The sequence below is a fragment of the Ixodes scapularis genome, unplaced genomic scaffold, assembly GCF_016920785.2.
Source record: "Ixodes scapularis isolate PalLabHiFi unplaced genomic scaffold, ASM1692078v2 PGA_scaffold8__174_contigs__length_109621045, whole genome shotgun sequence".
Taxonomy (NCBI): Eukaryota; Metazoa; Arthropoda; class Arachnida; order Ixodida; family Ixodidae; genus Ixodes; species Ixodes scapularis.
Window position 1 is genome coordinate 39,895,187 of NW_024609883.1, and position 17,025 is coordinate 39,912,211.

General features: G+C 46.6%; 1 protein-coding gene across 1 annotated transcript; it reads left to right on the forward strand.

Moving 5' to 3' along the window:
• The first annotated feature begins 534 nt into the window (after positions 1–534).
• On the forward strand, positions 535–1,629 carry LOC115311080. Its single transcript, XM_040213115.1, has one exon. The coding sequence runs from the start codon at positions 535–537 to the stop codon at positions 1,627–1,629; it is 1,095 nt and encodes a 364-aa protein (XP_040069049.1).
• The last annotated feature ends 15,396 nt before the right edge of the window (positions 1,630–17,025 follow it).

The following is a 17,025-nucleotide window of genomic DNA, read 5'->3' on the forward strand; positions in this document are numbered from 1 at the left end:
AATTACCTTTACTATCGCTATATTATCGTAGTTTGTAGCGATGTGCAAGACGTCCCGAAGTACCCGGGCCAGCACAGCCAGTTCGTTAAATACAAGGGGCCTATCCGAACAAGTGCCTCAGTTGGATGTCTGTTTTGAAGGAAAAAGGGGAAGTTCTTGGACGAAAAGCTCGAGAGCCAGTTGCTTCTTTGGGCTAATAAAGGGTTTCGGTGAAAGCATGAGCCAAAAAGTGCCTGTCTTTCTATTAGACTAAGGGGATTTCGTTCCCGGTTTAGAAGGTCGATTTGTCCTTTCCTGCCACATATATAACGAGACAAATATACAGAAAGTAACTTCCAAAGTAATACCCTACTTTTTAAAATAGTTAGTTTATTCAGTTACTGTTGGAGCTGTTAATTTCTACGCTACTCAAATTACTCAAAGCCAATACTCAGTAACTAAACTTAACTGCTTTTTTTTTAGTAACTTGTGCATTTCTGGGTGAAACCATGATGCAATCTACCCTCTCATTTTGCAGATCACCAGTACAGCATCATGACTTCAGTGGACCAGCCCCTGCGTGAGCGCATTAGACAAGTCGGGGAGCTTTCTTCGGAGAAGGAGAGCCTGCGCAAGGACGACTGTCAACGAAAAAAGAATGAAGCCCTGCTCAAAGAAGTGGCTCGCCTGAAAAACATGTATGATGAAGCGGAGCAAGTCATTGATGCCACGGTGCCTCCCCAGGTCTTCACTCTCACCGATGTGCAGCAGGACAGCGAGAAACTCACTTTCTACACAGGATTTGAGTCCCTTAAGAAATTCCGAGCCTTTGTCAAGTTGGTGCAAAGGGGCTATGACTCCTGCAAGCAGCGTCAAGCTCCCCAGAAAATGCCACTGAATCTGTCCATGGAGGAGCAGCTCCTGCTCGTGTTGTCACGCCTCCGGGTGGGGCTTCTGGAACAAGACCACGCATACCGGTTCGGTGTGCACGTCAGCACAGTTAGTCGGGTATGGACCTTCTGGGTTGGGTTCCTGGCAGACCACCTTGCACAAGTGAGCTACTGGCCCTCCCGACAAGTTGTTAACGAGTACATACCGGAGTGCTTTAGTGAGGTGTATCCATCGACTCGGGTAGTCTTGGATTGCACGGAAGTATTCATCGAGACGCACAGTGATTTCAGGGTGCAGAGCGACACTTATTCGAACTATAAATGCCATAATACTGTCAAGGGCTTGCTGGGTATCACCCCTAATGGGTTTGTGTCCTTCGTGAGCGACCTCGCACCTGGCCGGGTGTCGGACAAAGCCCTGACAGCAAATTCCGGACTGTGTGCCCTCCTCGAGCCCGGTGACTCCGTCATGGCAGACAGGGGATTTGTGATCCCCAAAGAAGTAGAAGCTGTCGGGGCCACTCTGAACATCCCACTCTTCCTTGGAGGAAAACCGCAGCTCTCTCTGGAGGATGAAGCTAGGACGAGGGCCATCGCCAAGGTCCACATTCATGTGGAGCGGGTCATAGGACAAATGAAGTCATTTCGCATCCTGAGAGGAACTTTCCCCAACAGCATGAGCCGGAGCTTGAACTCAGTCTGGAAGATCTGTGCGTTGCTCTGCAACTTTACACGGGAGCCACTTCTGAGCCGTAGGTAGTGTTGGGAAGCTGCTTCTAGAGACGACCGCTGACTACAGCGCCACGATGTCCGAAACAGGAAAAGGCACGAACCATGCCGGGGCACTTGCTGCGACGCAAGCCAGTGCATGGTGACGTCGTCCTGTGTCGATCATCGTATGTACAATCTGTAAGGCAAACCGTTAACAGTATACCTACCCAACGGCTACGACATGGTGGCAGCGATGGGATCTGTTTACAACACGAAGTCAGTGAGCAACCGCTCTGGGTAGGCCGTACGTGCTGTGCCAAACGTCCAAGCGGAAGTGCGAGGGACATTAGGCCTTACCGCCAGGCTGGCCAAGGTATGACAACAAACCACGCTGACCTGCTTGAAGATGACAAGCTCCAAGCAAACTACGCAGGCAACACATCTCAACCTGTTTGTGGTAGAGCTCTGCGAGAAACTTGACTTCCGACTACTGGAAGACTGGAAACGCTGGTTCACAAGGTGGGAACGCTATCGAGTGATATCAGGCTTAACAAATCAAGACGAGACGCAAGTGAACGCTCATGCCATGGGCCAGAAGCCTGAGGACATCCTGGCCTCGCTGAAACTAACAGACGCCGAGGAGCATGACCACGATGCTGTGAAACGAGCGTTTGGAAAGCACATCACGCCAAGAATGAACGTGATCTATGTGTGGGCGAAGTTCACCAGCCGAAAACAAGAAGCACAAGAAACTCGACACCTTTGTTACGGATCTCTATAAGATGGCCTAAACATGCGATTACGGGGAACTGAAAGAATTGATAAGGGATCGACTCATCGTTGGACTCGTCGATTTCAAGCTGAGCGAAAGATTTCAGCTGAACTCGGAACTGACATTAGAAACTGCCATCGCGACGGCGCATAATTCCAAGGTAGTCAAGCAGCAACAGAAAAGCTCCGGGAAAGCAAACAAGCGACCCAGGCGGTCAATCAAGTCGGAAAGAATCGCCGCAAGAAAACCACCCTTTGAGCATCTCACTAGAACAAGAACAAGACCGAAGCAGGACACTGCAGGCTGTGCGGCAGCGTACACGACCACACGAAAGCGCATTTCCTTGAGGCGTGCAACCACTGCGGGAAAAAGGGCCACTTCGCATCAGTGTGCCTGTCACAAAAGGGCAAGCACAAAACACAGACACACTTCTTAGAGCGCAGCAAGGGTGTTGAGGAAGTTTACCTCGGTGAGCTCAAAACCCGGTCTATCACGGAACCATGGAGAGTCACCATCACTGTCAACAGCTCGCCTCCAACGTTCAAAGTTGGCACTGGAGCAGACGTAAGTGCAATTGCACGCAACAACTACAACAAGGAGACCATGTGACCCCTAAAGACCTCAGCACAGACGCTGACTGGTCCAGGTCAAACGCCAATTGCGCCAGTGGGGTACTTCAAAGCCACAATTGATCGGAGTGGTACAAGTCTTCGTCATCAAAGGACTGAGAGGGGCATTGCTAAGCAAACCAGCAGTCAAGTCTCTTGGCATACTACAGCACCCACTTGAGCCTGGGGAGACATGTGCATGATTAACCAATATCTTCGATCTTCTGGCGTGCAGCCATAGCGGTTACAAGAAGTAGACGTTCGTGCAGACCACCGAACCAGTTGGACTCGTAGCTTTCTTTTAAAAACGTCGTGAGGCTGCACCTAAAGGCGACCGCCAACTGCAGTGCTGCGATGCGCCAAACAGGAAAAGGCACGAACCTTATTGGGACACTTGCTACGACACAAGCCAGTGGTGATGTCGTCCCTTGTCGGTCCTCGGATGTATAATCTCCAACGCCCCGAATAAACCGTTATCATTCACGTACCCAATGGCTACAACAGTTAGAACCCCCGATTGTGTACGTTGATAGGCTAACTACCTCAGTGACCTTAAGGTAGCTTCCTGGATAAGAGAGTGTTGCGGTCTTGCAGATGTATTTATATTTGAGATGTTGTACAAATCAGACATTGCCAAAGTTTTCCAGGTTTGACTTTATAGATTGCCTTCATGCGTCATAATTTGTAACTACGGAGCAGGTGCATAAGCAGTTGGGGGGGGGGGGGGTCTAAAATTCCAGAATGTGCTTATGACCTGGCTATAAGGTATACCAGTAACTGAGGCTTCGAGGATGCACAAAACTATATCTTCAAACCTTGAACAACTGCTAAGGTGGATGTATGGTTAGCAATATTCATGTTTTGTGCTGTTGTAAGCCAGGATTCATATTTCTGCAATGGCCCCTTTCATAGCAAGTCTGTACTTCATTTAACTTTAAAGCACGAAACACGTGAAAAGAGTCAAAGTACAGGCTAGCTGGTGGAAGTCAATCATTTCGTCGTTTACCCTGAGACTGGGATTTTTTTTTTTTTTTTGAAGAGCAGAAGTAACAGAAATAAACTTGTAGCATAGTTTGAGACCTGTCTGTTTTTTCTGTTACTTCTGCTCTTCAAAAAAAAAAAAAAACAGTCTCAGGGAAAACGACGAAATGGACGAAACACGTGTACAACAAAACCGTCCGATCAGGCAATACGACGGTCGGAGGCGAGGGTTTTCAACGCTCTTCGGTGTTACGAAAACCCTTGCCCCCCAGGGTCATTCCGGCAGTCTGCACGTCGGATCGGACGGTTTCGTCGTACATGTGTTTCGTGCTTAAACCCGAGCGCGGCGGGCGGTACGAAATGACACGGCCAATCAAGCAGCGTTGAAAGTGCAATGCCACTCTGCACTTTCTGGATCCGAATGGATCTCCCGGCTATGTACTTTGTGACGTTGCGCCTTCGTCGTTGCTTGATTGGCCCCGTCGTCTTGAAGCGTCCGCTGCATTCAAGCTTAAATTGAAACATTTCTTTTTATAGAAGCATACGTTTGAAATTAAGTATCCATTTGTATTGTACCCATCTTCCATGATGACATGTACCGCAATCATATGATCAAGACTGTGACGTGATTATGCAAGATTAGTTGTCACGTTAACACTAATCGCGTGATTATACGAGTCACGTAATCAAGAACATCTTAATTCGACGTAGAAGTTAAGGATCCGTTTTGCAGCAGTTGCACAGTACTGCTGTATATTGTTTCGCATTTTAACAAGAAAAACGCACAGCAATTTCGGCTACAATTTTTACTTGCATGCTGTCATGATCTCTAGCTTTGGAAACTAAGTCTGACGCAAGCATTTTTCACTTTTCAAAAGCCAATTTATTTGGCACTTCACGTCGTCGCTCAGGCTTTTCGGTGGTTAAAGAAGAAATCTGTAAGTCGAGGAACCATTACATCATTCCATAGTTCCTCGTCGAAGGGCACCCGAGTAACCCAACAGTCTACCTCCCAATCAACGACAAGATCACATCATTCCAGTCCGGTGAGAGCAAGCTGCCCAGTCATTTGGTGATAGTGCTTATGATTGCTGTTTATCTTGCCCTCTTTGATAAAGTCTGAAAGCCCTCTGCCCTTCACTTTCTCGAAGGTTTGAAGACCTGCTGCGATTGCCCGGGACGCAGTCTCGACTTCGACAAGTCCATACTCTTGGATGTCCTCGTCCCAAACGAGGCCGTCTGGCGATGCCCCACAGCATGGGAAGGCCGGGGTTCACGCAGAGTCCAACACTGAATACCTGAACCCTCTTCTTGATCTGGTAGCGTTGCAGGGCAGCTGCCTCATTCTTCAGCCCTGCCTTCATATGGTGCGTTGCACCATGTGTGCCAGAGAAGATGTTTCGTATAAACTTTTCATTCACCGCAGCTTTGCGTTTCACAATTTTCCCGAACTGGGATGCCGTGATCCTTTTGCCTCGTTCAGAGTGCCACAGCTTGCTTCTGCTTTGGCCACGTGTCCATTCTTTCAGGCTGTGAGCTTGCTCAAGTGTCACAACACAGGGATCATTTGGTGGCATCTGGAAGGTTCAACACTCCTTGATGGGCAGGCTGATTCTTGCCACAGAAGCTGCGACCTTCAGGGAAGGACGCCCCTGAACCTTCCTGGGCAAGGCCGTAAATGCAGCTTCCTTGATCACATCCGCAAACATAGGAAATATGTCGTTCTCCACAAACTCTGCATGGAGCCCCTTGAGGGCGGCTTGTGAAACATCCACGTCCACTTGTGCAGTGTTCGTCGCACCTCTCGACTTTTTGTTGGGGTCGTGCTTCACAAAGTCCAGCCCCTTGAAGATTGTGGTGCTTGCACTTCTTTTCGACGAGGATGGGCCCCATTGTATTGCTCGCTCCGTGCACGCCAGTGCATCTGGGATGAAGGATCGTCCTTCCCTGACCAGGTCGAGCATATGCCAGAGTAAAGCAGTCACATGCTTGCAGACACCACCTTTTCCAGCCTTGCAAGCACAAGAAGCCTTCGTTACTTGTCCATCTTGGCCGATCACCGCATGTACTGGGTAGCGCTTCACAAGACTCATTGAAGCCTCGACATCAGCCTTGATGATGGTATCAGAAGCACTGGTAGTGTGAAGAAAAATGTTCAACACTTTCTCGGCCTTGAACATCTTGTACCCAGAGATAAAGTGCTTCTGAGCTCCTGCTTCATGGCCACGCTCCCTGATGTGGGTCTCGGAAAACGTGGATGGAAAGTTTCTGAGCTGCTTTGTCCAAGGCCGGCTGGAAGTGGTGGCTTTTGTGGCTCCATGAGTCCTTTTAAAAAAAATCGAAAATTAAAAAAAAAACGTTTAGAAAGAGGTATGGCTACACGATTAACACAACTTTTTAATGTCTTAGTGTTGTTTTGACTGAGCCCAAAATAACCTAAAGGTACACCTTGAGCTGACATCTTGACTAGCGAAATAAAATTTTGGAAGGAACTGCGAGTTTCAAGGTGTCTGCCTGGGTGACAACACATCTCTACACCTAAAAAAGGGCGTTGGCAAGTGACAACCGTAGAGCAGACTGATTATGAATGCATGCCAAAGGCGCATACGAGCCGCGACGTTGAACCGCCGGCGCTTGGTAAGGGCTCGCGCCGCTGCGTGAAGTTGTCAGGCGCCGCAGCGTTGGATATGCCGAACGGTGTTGCGGTTGTGCAGGCATTCGGACAAATAATTCGCGACGGCAAGGCGGCGTGCTGTATCTTGGTCAACTAAGCGGCACTCGAAGGCACACGCTACAGTGTGAGTCAACGAAGCGAGCGCGGGCAACTAAATCGCACCGCACTCAGTTCTCGCGTCGCGATTGTTGATTCACAGCTCTGCCTATATCAATGCCATGTGCGCGGGTGGTAATAAACGGCTCCTCTCGACAGCACGCGGGTCGAATGAAAATGAACCGAAATGAACAGCTAACAGCGCGATAGGAATCGGTAATAACGGTAGTACTCACCCGGGGAACGACGCGCGAAGCGGCGTGTTGTCCGTCGGCACTCCCGTCGAAAAAGGCAAAATAAAGACACAAATACTATATATATACAAAAAATATCGCGCGCAGAAGAGAGTAAAAACACTTAGAAGCAATAAGAAATACACTGGAACAGATATAAATAGGTAATGGAATCTAAAAACGGAGGATTAAGAGGAGGCAAGCGACAAGGCAAGGCAATCTCAAGGGAGAGCGGCCAGGCGAGGGACAGTATTTCCCACAATTCCTCGCGCGCGGGCCGGAGCGCTTGGGAAAACTGCAAATCGTCTATTAAACGTTCTGAAGACACTGCTGCGATGTCCGCTAGTTATGGCGGGCCACTCGTTTGTACTGGTGCAACCAATCGGCGATGTTTTCCCAGTTTTCTCCATGGAACGGAGACGGTGTCCTGGGGGCAACGGGCGTCTAAACGACGGTAGGTTCTGCAGTGGAATGCGTCGTGTGTGTGGCCATTGTCGGCTTCATCTGCGCTGTCCTTCCAGAAATAGCGCAATCGCAGGAGCTTGCGGTTGAAGTCAGCAAATGACACGAAACTCGAGTCCCTCAAGAAATGGTCGTATCCAAATGAGACCCGCTTAACTCGCGCCCGGTGGTGTAGGCTTCACGGGTTACATACTCCGCACCTCCTCCAATATGTCGCGAATGAGATTTAATGACGCGGTAATAAAATAAACGAAGTTTATTGTAACGAACTTGTGCAAAAACGCCAGCAAAATAGAATAACAGACGGTAGCAGGGCATGGAGTGGGCGCTGGCGAAAGACTGACTCCGTACAGCGCGGTGCGGCTTCTTTTTGAGCCTTCCGTGGGAGCCTAGAATATTCTATTGCTTTCGTTCTCTAAGTATATATTCTGAGCATAAAAACGCTACACGCCTTTTCAACCTTCTATAATCGTTTACTTACATAAAGAAAGGAAAACCGAGAAGTAATTGCGGGAGTCGAACCCCGGCCATCTGCGCGAGAGACAAGCGCACTTCCTGCTCGTCTAGCTGCGCGCGCGGCAATATTCGCTCTGGCGTAATTCAGAGCAAATGTAATAAAAGTGCAACTAATTTATTTTAATTCTCCTGCAATTGACTGTTAAAAATACATAATTTTGACAGCTAGCTCTTGAGTTTGGTTAATTTTACCAAAGGCCTTTTACACAGTTCTCATTTTCCAAGTTGGATTGATACGTTTTAGAGCGCATAAAAAATTTGTTTTATCGCAGTTTAAATTCCGCTTTTTTCTCCCCGGAATACATAACAGGCTTTGCCTCTTGAACTGTACTTCCGGTAAATAATCATCCCCCCCTCCCCCCCAAAAAAAGCACTTCTCTTTATTTTATGAGCCCAAGGCAATGCTTCTTTCTTTATTAAATTAGAAATAAAGGGGCTTTTGTTCTCATCAGAAAAACGGCCAAGTCTGCGTGCTCGGTAAGTTCAAGAGGGCTAATATTGTACGCCGATATTTTCAAAAGAAAAACACTGCCCTCACCTCAGATTCCTCCCAGATTTCAGCCGCCACGCCTATCAAACCGTAGATAGTGAGGTTGTGTTTGGCGAGATTGATATTCTAGTTCATTCTGCCGGGAGGTGGTTGCTCGCAGTTCCGTGTCGCGTTCCTGATTTGCAGTCTTCAGCTCCTCAAGTCCACCTCTCAAGGATTAAATTCCCAACAGATCCCTTTCAACAATGGCTAGAAGGGGTAAATCATTTGAAAACGAGCGTGTTGGTTAATAGATACAAAACTTGAAAGTAAGTTTGAAAGATGTCCTGTTCCCGTCCTCGTCCTCTCTGTTTTATACTTTCAAGTTTTGTGGGTAAATCAGCTCTCCAGTTTCCGTTCCAGTGTTGCTTGCGTCCCACATATGACTCTCAGTCCAATGAATACCGTTGCATTGCCTAAACAAAAAACCCTTTCTTTGTGTGGCAATGAGATGACCAGAATTTATTTTGGTGTATCCGCTTGAAACTAACAACCAAAGGTATAAATGCTTACGATGCATCAACACAAAACGCCATCGAACGCCACTGGACAGACTGCGCGATGTAGAGCTAGCGAATACAACTTGGGGTGGAACCGGTAGTACAACGATCCCAATCTGAATCAGCTAACAAAGCTGCACCAACCTGTGGGAACAACAGAAAACACGTGAACGGCACCATCCCGACCGCAACGATTCCCCGTCCTAAATCTAAATTAAAACTGTGCACTACACTCGTTGAATGTCCTCCGAAAGGATTGCAAACTAAATTTGGCTAATCGTTTATCCAGCGGTATGTGCCGCTCATCACTAAGAAGAAGAAAAAAGCATTGCCACACCTTGGATAACAAAACAATTATTTCACTTATCGTGACTTGTCTTTAGATTTCAGCGTGCAACACGCTGCACTTATTCTGTAAAGACTTCTCCGTTTAATGAAGCAAAGGAGCAACTTCGACTTAAAACTATTTGAAAGCAAGACATATTTTCATATTACGCTGCAAAATTTGATGAAAAGCAACCATCGAACATTTTGGAGATGTACTTTGCCCGGCTTTACAACCTCTCACTCGTGTACAATTACTGACGTAAATACTAATAACGCCCAGGTAATCATTACAGTTTTCAATACATCATTTTATTCAGTATTTGCAATAGATATTGTTTTTTTAAATCCACCTTTTAGTCTTGTTTAGCAGTCTGCGATTGATGACATTGCTCCAAACGTTCAGGGTGTTGTAGACTTCGTTTTAAATTTTTATTAAAAACAAAGACGGATGCTGATCACATTCCAAATTAATTTCTTGTCCGGCACTCTTTTTGGTGCAGTCGGTATCTCACGGCGATTTTGCAAATGTCACTGTCAACGGCCACGGTCCCTTTATCTTAGAAATTCGCAGAAACTCTTCTATTATACTAACCTTCAGACGTACACTCACTGTGGAGCTACAGACCGATTTCTTTAACTTCGCACCCATGTAAATAATTGGTAAACATTATCTAAAGACATGGTATCCAGTTTCGCGAAACCAACAACTTTTTATGCTTTTTCCAGCACGGCTTTCGCCGCGGTTATAACACTGACACAACTAACAGAACTGGTTCACAATGTCGTTCAGCTTCTTGACACCGGTAACTTAGTTTTTGCGATATCTAAGGCATTCGACACAGTTCGTTGGTCCAACCTTCGAGGTAAGTTTAATCTTATTTTGAACAATCGTTTGGATATACAGTTTTCTTTCTTTTCGATAGGAGTTTGTCGAGTTTTACTCATCCGAATCCAGTACGGTGCCTGTGCCATACCGTGTTCCGGAAGGATCGGGTATTGGACAATTACATCTTAGAGCGCAGCTCTTAGGCACTCGTTAACGCGTTTCCTGGCGTCGGCGTCGGCGTAACCGCCCCGCTAATTTTAGCGGGCAATGGAATAGGTGTTGAGGTCCCGTGATGTCAGTTTTCAAGCTAAATTTAGCGGGAAAACTTAACCAGCTAAATTTACCGAAGAATGTTTCACTTCAGCGAGGAAATCTACCCGATCGACGTCGGCCGGTATACATTATAAAAAAAAAAAAAATCCCATTCGTCTACTTTCCTACACAACACTCGTAGAGCCAATCACCACAACTCACGGAGGCAGCTCTGCGGATGACGACGCCGAAACATATGTTTAGACCAAAAAACGAAGTGCGAGTTGTGATATAAAGCACTGCAAAAGCGTCACGCCCTTGCATCGCTTAATATCACAACTCAGCCTGCGTTTTTGGGTCTAAACATATGTTTCGGCGTCGCGATTCGCTGAGCTGCCTCCGTACGTTGTGGTGATTGGCTCTCGAAGTGTTGTGCGGCAAAGTAAACGCACGGGTTTTATTTTTAGAATGTACTCCGCCGTCGCGACGCTCACTTTGAGCCTGCAGACAAGGTGTGGGTGCGTACGCCGCTCGCGGCCGCTACCTCGGCGAGACACTGTTAAAACGGTATTTTGGACCCTACAAGGTTGTTCATGGACTTGGGAATTTAAAATTACGATGTGCTTCATGACGGAACCCGACCATCAGGACGCCGCCGGCCGTTACCGGAGGGGGTGCACGTCGTTCGCCTGAGAACATATTATCCTCGACAGGACTGAGGACTCGTCATGTTTCAGACAATTCCGCAGCTTACTGAGAACTGTCTTTTGGTTTAGATTTGTTTTATTCTATGTGAGGGTACATATAGACGATTCGTGTTTACTCTTATCCCGAGTGATAAGGAACCTACATCAGAGCCGTGTATTGGGAGAGTTTGGCCAACAGGCGGAGCAAAGGCCGCCGCCAGCGCCGAATATTCCCCCCGCGCTTAGAGCGCAAACTAAATTTGTGACACAGCGTCGACCAATCAGGAGACCGCGACGTCACAATATTGCAAACGACATTCAAAGCGTGAAATAGAGGCGTTCAATATCGGCCTCTCTGCTCCATCTCACAAATGTCGGCAGTGAAGACAAAGGTACAGGCGCGTGAACCTAGCTCAGCAAAACGCTTTTGTTTGTACGTGAACTCGTGCGTAGGAGCCACTTTCCAAAGCCACGCGCTCGTGCCCATGCCTTTCTCTGCACTGCTGATGTTGGCTTGTTAGAACAGCGTCCTGGAGACGCGGTGTCCCGCTCGGCTCGTGCGCTGGCTTGGCAGTGCTTTCTTTCACCGTCTCAGCTGAGACGCTGTTTCTAGCAAGTTGGCCCTGGTTTGGAGCGCACGTTCGTTTATTCTACACTTGAATATTGGCGTGACGAAAACCTCGCACGCACAAAGTTTTCAGTCACTGAGGGTTACACCTTTTAACTCTAGCGACGCTAAAACGGCTTGAATTAGTCGTGTCACAAATTTAGAGCTCACGACCACCGCTAGGGGCTGTTTCGTGGCGTGTGGTTGGCCCCGAGATGCTCGCCTATTCGAACCAATGTATGGCCAAACTCTCTCGATAAACGGCTCTGACCTACATTGACCTAGTGCGCCGCTCTAGTGTGACGCTCGCACATTTTAGGACAGAATGTTAGATCTTTATTGTAGTAGATAAGAAGGCTAGCTCTACCTTGCCGAATCAGAGACCCTCGCACCCTCTTTCTGGGCAGCAGTCACACCGACGCCTCGTTGCTCGCCATTACCGCCTTCGACGCTCGCTGCTGCTCTCTCGACTCTCGTTCTTTCTTTAGTTTCTCGCACATGTTCGCCAATTAAACCTCTGTTTTCAGTTTTAAACTTGTCGATCCCTTTGAATTGGCTCCAATACCGGCATCGAAAGACTCTTTTACGGAAAGCTCAGCGCTTATGTCGTGCGTAATTTGTTCTTAAACATGTGGTAATACTTCTTGTTGCAATATTAGGTCATTGCATTGAAACAAAAAGTGTTTATAATTTGTACCGGGAATATTAGAACAGAGGTCTGTGAAACATTTTGTTTTTAAATTCATTTATTAAATGGTACTACTGCAGCCGTTTTAACTTCACAGGCGATTTTCCAGTTCAAAAACAGCCCAAACATATTCTTCATAGACGTGTTTTTCTAAGTAAAAGTAACTAATTTTCCTTCAAGTATTAACATTCTTCCTCGATGTTTCAATCAACTCATATTTAATAAACATTGAACGTATGTGTATGTCATCTTATTCAAGTTTTCGAATGCACAGTATTCTAGTTAGCAGCTGGTCCTCCACATTGTTGCTTTGCCAATTTATCAAGCAGTGAGAGTTAAATTATGAAATAAGGTGCGTCCTAGGTACCGACTTCCCTTAGAAAATTGAATTCATTTTTTTAGCTCTATATCTTCGTCTTGAACTTACTGGACAACCACCCAACGATTTGTCAAGTATTCGGCAAACGTCTTCCCAAGTACAACGAACGATACCAGATCAGTCCATGAAGAACCTCTTCTTTTAGAGATTGGAATGTTGTGGGGTGCATAAACAACTCGATTGGCATCACTAAATTAGTGGAGTTTACTTTCTTTGTTGAAGGTGTATTTTCTCTGTCAGATGAATGCACTGGAACCTGCCAGTGTCCGCTTTTCAGGTCGAGAGTTGATGACAAAGTGAAACTAGCGAGTTTGTCTATATGTTACCTGTTCGTAGAATACTCGCTGAGGCATCCTTCTTTGTGACGTCATTCAGACTTTTGTAGTCTATTTAAACATCAAGTCTATGCACCTCTTTTTTTTTACCAGGGTGATCAGCCAGGGCTAGAGTTGAAAGTCTGCCTCAATGACACCTTCGTTTCATTTCGATTGTCATTTCGAATCTCAGGTTCAATGGGGTCAAAAACCGGCTGGAGCACGACAGCTTCTTTGGTTCGAAGGAGCTAATTCGCAGTTTGTCATGGAAGGTCCCCGCGTGCAGGCAGAAGGCGTCTTGACTGAACATCCCTCTTGTGACATTAGTTGCAATGCTTTTATGTAAGCTTTTTTCTTGTCCCAAGTTGTTCCCGGACTCCCCCGGGACGTTTCCTTCGGATTCTCAGGCCCGTCACATTACTGTTATTTAGGATTTGAAACCGTATAGAATCGAAGAATTGTGGAACCAAATTGGATTGTAATGCTAACCGAATAATTTTCGAATAGTTTTTAAATAGTAAGGAGGCAGCTGCTAAAGCAGAGGAGAGTTTCAAAAAGTGTTTACTGTTCTAAAATATTCCTAAAATCATTGCAAAAGCGCAGTGTCTTTAGTTCTGTGCAGTGTCTTTAGTGTCTTTAGTTCTGTGCAGTGCAGGAGAAAGGAACGCCAGGCGAAGAGAGAATGGGCAAGCACTAGGAACACTATGAAAAAAGTCTGTGCGTCTACTTTCAAACACAAACGTCGGAGAGCCCATCACCGCAACCTACGGAGTCAGCTCAGCGAATGACGATGCCAAAACCTATGTTTAGACCAAAATACGCAGTCTGAGTTGTGACATTAAGCAATGCAAAACGTCACGCTTGCATTGCTTAATGTTACAACTCAGACTGCGTTTTTTCGTCTAAACGTAGGTTCCGGCATGGTCATTCGCTGATCTACCTCTGTAAGTTGCGCTGATTGGCTCTCCGAGTGTTGTGCGTGAAAGTAGACGTACAGACTTTTTTTTAGAGTGAAGGTGGGATGAGAAAGGAGGGCAATGGAGGGCGAGGGAAGAAACTGTGAGAACTAGGAGCGTTAGAGTGGAGAGGAGGTTTCTCGTCTCGTTCCAGCCTTCCTAGTGTTTGCCCTTTCTGCCCTCGCCTGGCTTTGCCTTAAACTTTACTGCACGTAACTAAATACACCGAGTATAGACGAATGACTGCAGATCAACAATATATAATTAAATAGAGACAAAAACTAGTAAAACGGTAGAATGCCAAACATTTCACGGTTCACGCGGATGCCGAATATAAAATCACAGTTCGCACGTGATCAAAACGGAAGGAAATCTTACACCTTATGAGATTCCTTACCACCGCTTATTTATGAGTGAGGTAAATGTCATTTTTGCAGATTAGAAAATGGGAAGCCTTGATACGTCAGCTTAATGTTTCTTATAATTCGCATGCCAAAAAAACAAACAAGAACTACCTTTTCCACATGTTCTGCAGCAAAGTACTCTCGTCGGCTCGTCAGAATGTTTGAGCACGTTAAGGGCAGTCTCTGGCTTGCAACCTGGGTTGAGGAAATTTCCATGTATTGTCGCGCCGAACCATACTTTTTTTTTTTTTTGCCTACATTTTGCCACCAGTGGAATGGGCTGTCGGTACGCGGCAAAACTGGAGACTGGAGGTAGTCGTAGACCACTTGCATTAGTCAACTTGGCGCACCACACGACTTTGAAAATGCAAAGCCGTTTAATATCTTTTACACTGAAAGCTGCTCACAAGTTGGAGATTGCTGTTCGGCACATCTTCCTTCGGACGTGAGCTGTGTTGAGTCTGGTACATCCTGAAGCATTGTACTTATTAGAAACTCCGCATTCTCTTTTTATTTTTTTTGTTGTAGAAGACGTCCTTGAATTGAGAAACAAGATTGATTGCATTGGCGTAAGGTGCCTGAGCGCATACGTCCTGGAACCATGTTTTCATTGATCTGAGAGGATTCTGAGAAAACACCTTTTCTTGAGTTCTACTTGTGCTCTCTGAAGGCATCATCGTCACACAGTTAAACTGTGGAACATCTATGCAAAGTGTCAGTAAAGACTCGGCACAACCAGCTGTTGTGGCTCTGGCACCAAGGCCGATACAAGACGATAATCGTCCCTTGTGAAGTTCTCAACGTTATCGGTTTCTGACAGGTCTAACACTACAGCGGCATTGAGCTGGAGCAGGCGTGCCAGCGTTGCGTAATTAGTATTCCATCTTGTGAGTATATCTTGTACCAGCTCGAGAAGAACTTCTATTCCCATCCTCTTTTATATTTCTTGTTGTCTTACCCTTGCAGTGTACCTCCATTAGTTGTGCGCCACTATGGCTTTTGCTTTGGTACACACTTTGCGAACCCCTTGGTCTTTTTCTTGGCACCTTGAACGCAAAGCTGCTAAGTGTATGCAAAACATGCAATATGCACCCACGGCGTTCGGGCAGTCGCAGAAACTAAGTTCCGAGCGGTATAAGTGACCACAAGGGAAGAAAGCGTCAGAGGTATGCGACACTACTCAAAGACGTCCTCAACCAAAAAACGAAGATTCTCCGCAGTGTGGCGTTCACGCGTAGAGCGCCACACAAACAAAAAACTGTAAGGCACGAAGTGATTACTCAGAGCATGACGCGTCACTGAAACTGAACTGTCGCCAGCTCGTGGCGTGCAGCTGTTAGTAGCGGCGGCAATACAACCCACGTCCTTGCTTAGGACGCTGTGACACGAAGCGTGGAGAGTATACCTAAACGCACCGTGCATTTCTAGCACGACAGTGTTCGAGAACGTCGATCGAGAAGACACGTAGTACACGGGCACAGCACATCTCATCAGCTCCAGAAAAGCTAGTTCTTCTATGACTGTGTAGCTGTGCAAGCCAGTTGCGATGAAGCAGACAATTTTCTTTCTTACTGTTCTGGCACGAATGCTCTGATTGCTCACTCGGAGCGCGAAGCCGGCATCATACTTGTGTCCTTGGACTTTAGAGCGTATCGCTGCTCCGCCGCAGCAGCTGCGCTTTCATTCTCCTTGCGGGCCTCTGGATAACGCTCCAGGGCAGTCAACAAAGACGTCGTCGTGTTTGTCGGAGTCTTAAGGATGGTGCCACAGACGAGGCACTTTGACGAAGCAGAGCAGGAGCGGTCGAAAAACTTCCATCCACAGCTGCGCGTTCTCTTCGAACAACTTTTCGCTTCGGCCACTTCTACTTCGCTCATACTGAGCGGCAGCACCGTTGCAACTAATGAGGAGGCAAAACGTTTTCAAAAACAGGTTTAGGACCCAAAGCAAGGGTTTCTGAAACTTTCAGAAGAACGGCCGAGCCTCATATGTTTGGGATAGGTTCCGGTAATTTTGGTGCATGTCCAGACTGGCAAGCCAACATTAAACAGCGTTGCCGCTTCTTAACAAAACAATATAAACCACGTAATATAATTAACCATTCTGATCTTAGCCCGAGACTACTTTATCGTAATATAATTAAGCATTTTATTACAAATACGTACCTTAACAATACAGGCTTCTCCAGATACAATATGAGAGGCGCAAAAATAAAACGAACACGGTCGCAACGCTCTTTTTCTTCGTATCATTCACTCCACGACGTCTGTGGCGACTGTTCCAAGAGCCGGCAACAATGTGGTTTACCTTGACACAGCACAGGTGGCATGTAGAAGTTACTGTGTACTGTGTCGGAAGATGTCCGATATCTGTGTTATGCAATCGAACTTCGCGCGAGAGGTTTGACTCGAGTATAAAGCTTGCAATAGGCTACCAAGATAAGCAATGCAGTTTTATTTACTTTTAGCCTTACATATTGACACAAGGACAGAGAAATGGGAAGTTTAAATTACAGAAATACATAGCGCCCTATCTACGTTTCCAAAATGGCACACCGAGCAGCTTTATTTTCACAGTAGCACAGGCTATAGAAATGACCGTGTGAGACTTTCGCGAAGCTGATGCTTTTTGCACG

Bases quoted from the DNA above. Each gene is read 5' to 3' on its own strand.
- LOC115311080 (XM_040213115.1), top strand. From the start codon at position 535: ATGACTTCAGTGGACCAGCCCCTGCGTGAGCGCATTAGACAAGTCGGG.